This window comes from Physcomitrium patens, chromosome 13 (genome assembly GCF_059467195.1).
Source record: "Physcomitrium patens ecotype Gransden chromosome 13, ASM5946719v1, whole genome shotgun sequence".
Classification (NCBI taxonomy): Eukaryota; Viridiplantae; Streptophyta; class Bryopsida; order Funariales; family Funariaceae; genus Physcomitrium; species Physcomitrium patens.
The window spans coordinates 3,738,430-3,748,102 of record NC_143422.1 but is presented as its reverse complement, the minus strand read 5'-3'; the positions used below and the strand labels follow the sequence as shown (position 1 = coordinate 3,748,102).

Here is a 9,673-nt window from a genome sequence, read left to right as displayed (position 1 = left end):
AATTTAAACCTATTCTATATAAAAATTATTAATTAGAAAAAAGAGCAAAGAATTGCTTATAACAAAGAAAAAAATGTATAAAACCATCAAAACTTCTAAAATTCAATGAAATAAATAAAAATCAAATGTATAGCAATTGGATACAATTAAGCCTTGGAGATCCATGATACCAATAAAGGTTGATAACAATAGGAGAGTTAATATTCCACTACCACTGTAAGAAATCCGAAACCAAAAGGTTTAACAAACAAACATGATCCTGATGTATCCAAGTGAACTCTCATTGCTTAATTCTTTAAGCAATTTTTTAAATTGTGTTTTTTAATATTATAAGTAGGTATATATATAGAAAAATGTTTAAATGACTCACCCATTTACTAAATAAATCCATCATATTCTAACCATCATTAGAAAGATAGATCATCTCCAGAAACCATCATTACAATTATGGCCTTTATTCCGATCTCTTTGGTTTTTAGCCCATGCTCTCTGATTCTAGCAGTGACATGAATGACTGCACTGATCTTTGAAATTGCTGGTAGGAAGATGAGCATGGCGTTTTCAGTAGGAAGAGGTGATCACGATCCCATCACTGCTGGGTACATCAGTTTCTCTTCGTAACAGCACCTTAAGTGAAATACTTTGAGATGGCTAGATAATTTGAAAGTTAACCCACAAAATCAGTTAAATGAGAGAATGCTCTGGCATCAATTGTTGGAGCAATGTTCCTCATTGCCAAAGTTCTCGTAATTGCATACCTTCGAAACAAAATGCCAATCAATGATATAATAACCTTAAGCTGTGGATATGTCGTGAACTTATCCAAACTCCCGCACGTGAAGAGAGAGAAAGGGTTTCTAACCTGCAGAGCAGTGTTGCCAGAAGCTCAGATAGAGCAACTGACTGTTGTGGATAAATGGACACAACATATTGTCAGAAAAGCTACAAATGGTTTAATTGAATAGTGAAAGTGTTTCAGAGAGGAGTTTATTTTCATATGGAGCATAATCCGAAGCGTCGCTTAGGATCCGTCAAGTTGACCCCTTGTGTACATCACCACGCCGTTCATCCCACGTCATTGAAAGCCTCCCACGAGTAACGTGCACATTGATAAAACCTGTAGCTATGCCAGGTCCTTCTCATTCGAAAGCTCAGTCTCGCATCGCCTTGTTGTATGGTAGGGATGTGGATAAAGCATGACACGATGGACCACCGACACTCCAATCTTCCTTCTTAAAGATGAGGGGCCACTTGTACATGTCGCTGAGAGGTAGTGTAATTTATCTTTCACTAACCTCAGAGTCTCGAAGCAAGCCCGTAATTAAAGCAATCTCTGAGATACATTCCAACCCTGGTCTCCACCGGTTCCTTGAGCAGCATTGCCCTGGTTTTTCTACATCAGATGGTGATGATGAAGGCAATAGGATGTTATCCTCAAGTTTCTGAAAACATAACCGAAATAGCAGCCTCTCCGGGAGAGTTCTCTTGCTCATGCGTACCAACGATTTCATGATTTTCGACTTGGCTACTCTGTGCTTGAGCATCCGAATTGTGTTGGCTGCAACCTGGAACTGGCCATGTCTCCTCGCAATCCAGCACTTCATCCTTGAATACTCTCCAATGAAAGACTTGGAGTCGGGACTGCCGTCATCGTTATATATTTGAGTGGCCTCTAGGTGGGAGAAGCATGGGCATGACGGTGGATAGGATAATGCACTGCTGAGATTAGGCAGCAGCCGAGGAAGTGGGAGGAGCAGGTATATTCTGCCTTCTTCGAGCTCCATGTCTGAGGGCAGCATGCTACTGTGGTAAAGCGGTCCAGTTGAGCTGGGCTTGCAGACGAAGTGATGAGGGTGACATTTAAGCAAGTCTCCCACTGTTACCGGTCGCGTTAGGCTTCGAACATGGCCGTCACCATGCATCACTCGGACTGGTTGCCAAGCACAAATGTACTTACTGAACAGCATCCCTCTATCCTTCATGGCCTAGATGTTGATCTTCTCACAAACTTCATGTTGTGTCTTTGGACCCCAACGTGAGTATTCTACTGCTTCTCCAACTCTTTATTTCTCAGAGCAAGCGTTTGCGAAACATCAAATAGCCCGGATTCCATTCCCACAGCCAGATTTAGAAGAGGCTAATTTTTTGGCATTCCCAATTGAAATGCACCAAGGATCGAGCTGCCAGTAGGTTCCAAAACACCAGTTAGACGTTTGGGATGGTATACTTCGTCAACTCAACAATATGAAATAAGCAGGTGAATTTAGTATCTCAACAAATTCCTACAACGTCACGGCACTAAGTTCTGAGATGGCCACGGCAACAGGACCACCAGTAGCATTCAACGAAATTCCTTGAACTCTCCTTCGTCCCTCTCACAAAAAATCCCTCCTCCTCACCCGGTTCAATTCGTCGGAACCATTGTCGAAGCTATAGTTTGAAACTTTTTCCAGCTTTTAGTATGATGTGTTTGCTGTTGTTGTTTATTTATTTCATACTTATTGTTATTGTTTTCATTATTATTATTCTTATTATTATCGGGTACTGTGGACCTTTGCTACATTTATGGCAACTTCTGAACTTAGAATTCTACGAAAGGTCCGCAATGTCAACCCAGAAGCGCAATGCTGGACCTCTACTTCACAAAACTGATCAATCTGTGCCCTTCAAAACTAGTAGCTGCGATGCTCTTCTTGCTAACACGTTCAAAATCAAAATGTCTCGGTAGAATACAAAACTTGGCTAGAGCGATAGATGATATCAGGTAACTTCGCTTTGGTTTAAAGAGATATCTCGAGTTAATCATATAACGATGTACACAGAGAATGCATTAAAATAATTTGAAAGAACTTCAAAATCTCTTAAAATGTATTCAGAGACTCGAGACGCTTTACCAAGGACCCACAGGCGGAAAAGTTCTGCGATGAATCTGAGTTAAGAGGGAATCAGATCTAGATTTTCCACAGTGGATGCGCGCTCTCGATTCTGAGTACTCACTCAAGGCTTACAAAATAACTAATAGACATGCGTTACTCACTTCCTTGCAGCGAAAGAATACGCAAGAAATGCAGATGATACAGTACTTACTTCAATGCGAGATCCCTCGGAATATATCATCTCCAGTACCCAATTCCGCGACGACTTCCGAACAAGCTCCACCAAGAACGACCTTCACCAAAATTTTGAAGACAACGAACAACATCTAAGACCCACTTTTGCCAAATGGTTGCTCTCTACATCCTTGGGACAGAGGAACCACCCAGAACTCAAGCAATCACCTTAGACTCTCTTGCTCAATAGTTTCCTCGCCACTTCAACCACAGCACACCACGGAAGATACATAGAGCCTACGATTGAAGCTACAGCAAGAGCACCAGGAGTATGAGAAAGAGAGAGAGAGAAGATATCCTGAAGAGGAAAAGGAGAGACCGCGAGCTTGATTACCAGTGCGGACTTAAAGAACACGTCGCCCAGAGAGAGGTTTATGGATCAGCGTGTCTGTGGCAATCCAGGCATCAATCGATGACACAACTCAATCAGCAACTGCAAAGGGCGGGGGTGAGGCAATGTGTGCGCTGAAACCCGAGCCAGCCGCCCGAAAAGCCTTCTTTTCACACACACACAGGGACGGGTTCACTCCACTTCTGCCAGAGGGGCAGTGGAGACCCCACATCATACAATGAACGCCACACGTGCGAGGCTTGTGCATGGACTCATGACTAATGCTCCCGCACAAGGCGCGCTTGGCCATGACAGCATGCGAAGACGAATCATGACTCGGTGAGGCCAACTTAAAGACGGGCTGTGGCCCGAGGACGACGCCCACTCCGAGCAGGAAGGAGGAGGAGGAGCCAGGTACGAGGTTCATGTTGCCTCCCCCGTCGCTGCGAGCCCAGCCCTGCTCCAGCGCGAGGAAGCGTGCCTGCAGCAGCAGCTCATGCAGAGAGACAGACAGACACTCATTCCTCTGCAATCTGGCTCAGTCGAGATGGTCTCTCTCTCTGGAAACGATGCTCTGCGGTGCCTTCATTCATGGCTGCTACTGTTACTGCAGCAGCAGCAGCAGCATCGTGGCCAGACTTGCATCGAATGCCTTTCCTTTCCTCTGAGCTCGCGTCGGTTACAATCCAGCGACGTGGGAGCGTGAGATCTCTCCCTCGCAGGGCAGGCAGGGTCTGCGACAAATTCACTCGCTCGCTTGCACGCTCGCATTCTCGCATTCATTCTCGCATACATTGCGACGGTGGTTTCTCTACTTCGTGCCGCAGCATCATTTCGGGCTGCCCAGAGGAGGAGGTGACTGTGATTTCTTTTTTCTTTTCGTTTTATGTCCTTTATTTTCTATATGGATGTGTCTTTTTGGCTGTGATGTGTTGTCTCGAGTAATAACGGGAAAATGTACAATTTTTGTAGATGGATGAGTGGAAAGGACTTTGGAACTGCGGAAATTGAACGGAGTTCATGAGTTTCACTATGCATGAGTGCTGGGTGGGAGTTGAAATCATTTGAAGCCTTTCTCATTTTATGCAATACATATTTTTATATATATTTTTATATTGGATATTGTTAATGTCATTACAATTTTTGCTATTGCCACCACATGTCACTCACACCATTAATCAATGCTAAATAAATAAATAAGTATAATTTCTTATATATGTAGATATATATATATATATATATATATATACACACATCAATATATATATAATATATTATAGTATTTTTTTAAAAAATTATTATTATTATTATTAAATTTTTACTTATTTTCTAAATAATTTGATATATGTATTAAAAATATTAATAGAAACATAATTAAAAAAATATAAAACAATATAAATGTATCAAATGGATTCTGGATTGTAGTAACAATAGCAAAAATTGCATTGGCATTAACAATAGCCTATAAATATATCATGCTAAGATTGAAGCCATGATTTGTAGAAGATTCTCATGTTCTCTTTTGAATTGTTCAATTGGATTTCTTATTGTTTATAACAAGATCTTAGTTTAATATTCTGTAGTATAGAAATAGAAAAATTTTTTTCATTATTTTGTGGTGCTAATTGATATATCTTAATTACAAATGTTTAATCTTTTTTATATTGCATAGAATCATCGATTCTAATAACTCAAACAACTTTCTATCATTAGTTTAGAAAAAAAATCAAAGAATAATTAAAAAATAAAATTTAATATCATTTAGAGAATCAACTCTTTTTAAATGTAACTAAAAGTACAAACTTTTAAACTTTCTTTATTTCTTAAAAAAAATTAAAAACACAACTATATATATATATATATATATATATATATATTTAATATATATATATAGTTTAAATATTAATGTTCAAATATTATATGATCAGGTGTCATGAACATACGCATGTAAACTAGTAATTAAAAGAATAAATAAGTAGAAGTAAGTAAAAGTAAGTAAAAGTTAGTTAAATCTATAATACTTGCCACAAAAGCTTCCTAAAAGCTTTATAGATGGTGCTTTGACTTTATAGGTGTCCTTAATTGACTTTTTGGATTAGAAACGTGGTCAATAAGTTGGCCAAGTGCAATACATGTTGTTAGCTTGAAGACTAAACTAACTATGTGGCCCACACGTAGAAAAACTTGCCTTATAAGTCAAGGCATGTGTCATAAAAAGTCAACACGTTTTAGAAGGTCCTACAGAACATCATCACATAGCTTCTAGGTAGATAGTATATATAGAGATAAGAATGAAGACTTCTTCACTCTTCTCAACTCTTTTCTTGCTTCTTTTCTAGTTTCAAAGGTCTCTAATTTTCTTGCCTTTTGGCAATAGCCATTCTACTTTCTTTCTTAATACATATATTGAATTATTTCTATTTTTTCATCTTTCTTTGAAAAAAGTCTCACTTATTTATTTGTTTTTATCAAGTATTTGTCCTTGACAAATTGACAAGAGTACACTTACAATATCAAAGCTTTGTCTAATCTTGATTAAGAGTGGATTATCCCTTTCTCTTGATAAGACATAAGCATATTAGAAGTTACGGATTACCCTCTTGTAAACTGATATTGTCCTTAGTATTTTTTTTGTTCTCAAGTCCTCTAATCTATTTATCTTAAGCGATATTAGACAATTCTCTTTTCTAAGTGTTATCATGGCAACACTTGTTGAAATAAAGAATGCAATGGCACAAATGCAAGAGCAATTGAGGAAGTTAATGCTTGCAATGCATCAACTCAATTTACTACCACAAGGAGCAACAAGATTGATAGGAAGTGAAGATATAGACATGATTGGAGATGCTTCAACATCTACACCAAATCATGTCCCTTTTCTTATAGTGAAACACCCTTCTAGTGTTGGAGAATCAAGAATTGTCATACCCAAGAAGTTTGATTGTACCAGATCAAAGTTTAGATGATTTATCAATCAAATACAACTTGTGATTGAACTTCAACCCTAAAGCTATCCAACTCAAAGATCGCAAGTTAGATTCAATGGTATGCTTCTTTCAGGTTCAATATTATCATAGTTTTCATCTTTTCTTCAATAACGAGATCCAATATTAAATAATGAGCAGCCTTTTTTGATAGAATTTTGATCCATGTATAGAAAACATGATGCAATTTGTATTGCAATCAACAAGATCCATATTTTGCGATAAGACAATCAATTAGTAACGTTGTATGAATTACAATTTTGACAACTTACAACTAATATCAAGTGGGATGATGTTGCATTTGTTAGCCAAATTCTTTATGGATTACAATATGAGATAAAAACATTAATGCTCAACTTACTTGATCCTCAAACATTGAGTCAAGCAATTGACTTTGCTCTGAAGTGCAACAATCATCTTTTTGAATTTTTTTCTCAAAATCATACAGGTGGACCTCAACATCATTATAATTCAATGGCAACACCAACATCTCTTCAACACATATATTCGAAAGTAGAGGATATGAAAATTGATGCGATACATTTCAAATCTCTTACTAAGCAAGAAAAGCCTTATCAACATCAAGAAGGATTGTACTTATATTATGGAAAACCTAAGCACACTACTCAACATTGCCGAAAGAAGTAACACAACCACAAAATGAGGAATACGACGACCAAAGAAGATAGCAAGTCGAAAAATGAATTTATCTAGCTACAGTAGGAACTGTGCAGCTGGAACCTTGTACAATGCCTTATAAAGGTCCTATTCTCTCCTCAGAACCCTCTCCTTGTTTTACAATAAATATTATTCTAGGACCTAAACATCACAAAGCCTCTACCTTACTAGATTCAGGAGCCTTAGTATGTTTCTTAGATGAAGAATTTGCTAAAAGATATAGCCAACTTTTAGTAAAGAAAACTAAATCTATTCATGTAGAAGTCATAGATGGTCATCTGTTGTCTTCAGAAGATGTTACTCATGAAACCCTTCTTATAGAAGTAGCTATTAATGGTCATAGTAGCTTTATAATATTTAATATTATTAGATCTCCTTCTAATCCAGTTATTTTAGATTTATCATGGCTAAAAAAATATAATCCTAAAATAGATTGGACTTCTCGTAGTCTTAAATTTTTCTGAAAATATAACTAAAAGCATAATTAATCAAGTAGAAAGTCATAAGTCTACTATAATTAAACCTATATTTATAGGTGCAAGAGCTTTCTTACATGTTACAAAAGAAGGATCACCTTGTGTCATTTATGCCGCACCTCTTTCTAATGGTAGAAAGACTTCAAGTGACATTTTAAGCCAAAATCAAGATTTTTAAGATGTATTTGAGAAGGAGAATGTAGATACTCTTTTGGAACATCGTTCCTATGATTGTTCAATTGACTTTCAAGAAGGAGCACAATTGCCATTTGGATTGATCTACAATTGATCTCAAAATGAGTTCGCTGAATCCAAAGAGTAAGTTGAAGAGAATTTGGCCAAAAACTTCTTACGCCATTCCAAATCTCTACAATGAGTTCCAATTTTATTTGTGAATAAAAAAGATGGATCATTATGGATGTGTATCGATTATCGAGGATTCCCATCAAGAAAAGGTACTTGCTACCTTTGATATCTGGACTCTTTGATCACTTGAATCAAGTTATGATTTATACAAAAAAAGATCTACGAGGAGCATACAATCTAGTACGCATCAAAGAAAGACATGAATGGAAGATTGTGTTTTGAACAAGGTATGGACATTCCGAATACAATGTCAAGCTTTTTAGACTTACAAATGCACCAATAACATTCTAACATCTAATGAATGATGTTTTTCAGGAGTTTTTAGATGATTTTGTTGTCTGTTACCTAGACGACATCTTAATCTATTCTAAAAATATAGAAGAACATGAACTTCATGTTTGTCATGTGTTACAAAAACTAAGAGATGCGGGACTCTATGTCAAGATAGAAAAGTGTGTATTTTACACTACTCAAGTCGATTTCTTAGGATACATCATTTCAAATGATGGACTTATGATGGATCGTAAGAAAGTTCAAACTATTATGGATTGAAAGATCTCAAAAACGATAAGAGATGTCTAATGCTTTTTGGAATTTGTCAACTATTATTGGATCTTCATTAAAGACTTCTCTCAAGTTGCAACTCTACTTACATGTTTGACTTGTATAAACAAACTTCAATGGAATCAAGAAGCAAAAGTAGTATTTGAAGCTTTGAAGACAGTCTTTGTTTTTGCACCAATCTTATATCACGTTGATTTTTTTAAGCCATATTTTATAGAAATAAATGCATCACACTTTGCTTTAGATACCATATTGTCACAAATGAGAACAGATGATAAACTTCATCCAATAGCTTTTCATTCCAGATAATTTTCAACAGCCAAAATAAACTATGAGATCCACGATAAAGTACTTTTTGCAATCATAGATTTGTTTCAAGAATGATACTTTTATCTAGAAACTACTTCTTATCTAGTCATCGTGTATACAAATGTCAAGAATCTTGAATATTATATGTTAGCATGTATTTTGAATCATTGCTAAGTCCATTGGAGTATGTCTTTGTCATGATTTGAATTGAAGATCGCTTATCGACTAAGAAAATAATAAAGTTTGTCACATGCACTCTCTAAACAATCTTACCTTACATCAAAAGAAAGAGTTGCTACTTTTGATCAACAACAGATAATTTTCTTGAAACTAGAGCATCTTCATCTTCAGGGATTGAAATCAATACTAACTATTGATTCAACTTTCATTAAGCAAGTTTAGTTAAGTATGTCTTCTGATCCTCTTATTTATGATATTAAGGAAAATCCTTCAAAGCCTCATGATACTTCCAAGTTTGAATTCATGAACAATCTACTATATTTTGAGAGATGCCTATGTGTTCCAGAAGATGGAGCTTGATTACATGTTCTTCAAGCTCATTATGACTTTTCAATAATACAACATTTTGGGTACAATAAAACTTTGGAACTAATATCCAAGGACTTTTGGTGGCTCTAAATGTGAAAAGCATTCAAAGATTTTGTATGATCTTATGATGTTTGCTCAAGATCAAAAACTCCTCATCATCAATCTTACGGATTTCTTCAGCCATTATCCATTCTAGAACAACTATGGTCTTCTGTTTCTATGGATTTCATCACAGATCTTCCAATCTCAAGTTCTTATGACTCTATATTTGTTATAAAAGATCATTTTACCAAAATGGCATATCTT

At 36.4% G+C, this 9,673-nt stretch overlaps 2 protein-coding genes across 3 annotated transcripts; one reads left to right on the top strand and one right to left on the bottom strand.

The window, feature by feature from the left end:
• Positions 1–423: 423 nt before the first annotated feature.
• On the bottom strand, positions 424–3,817 carry LOC112290306 (uncharacterized). 2 transcript variants are annotated; one of them, XM_090255208.1, is made up of 3 exons: positions 3,445–3,763; positions 3,088–3,169; positions 424–2,180 (listed from the first exon to the last, which is right to left on the bottom strand). In XM_090255208.1, the coding sequence occupies exon 3, from the start codon at positions 1,980–1,982 to the stop codon at positions 1,281–1,283; it is 702 nt and encodes a 233-aa protein (XP_090111334.1). In that variant the 5' UTR covers positions 1,983–2,180; positions 3,088–3,169; positions 3,445–3,763; the 3' UTR covers positions 424–1,280. The 2 variants fall into 2 exon arrangements, with proteins under 2 accessions (XP_090111334.1, XP_024392225.1); XM_024536457.3 differs by having other exon boundaries at positions 3,088–3,817.
• A 50-nt stretch (positions 3,818–3,867) lies between these two features.
• LOC149987909 (uncharacterized) lies at positions 3,868–4,549 on the top strand. Its single transcript, XM_090255209.1, has 2 exons — positions 3,868–4,296; positions 4,414–4,549. Exons 1-2 carry the CDS (start codon positions 4,033–4,035, stop codon positions 4,450–4,452), a joined length of 303 nt encoding a protein of 100 aa, XP_090111335.1. The 5' UTR covers positions 3,868–4,032; the 3' UTR covers positions 4,453–4,549.
• The last annotated feature ends 5,124 nt before the right edge of the window (positions 4,550–9,673 follow it).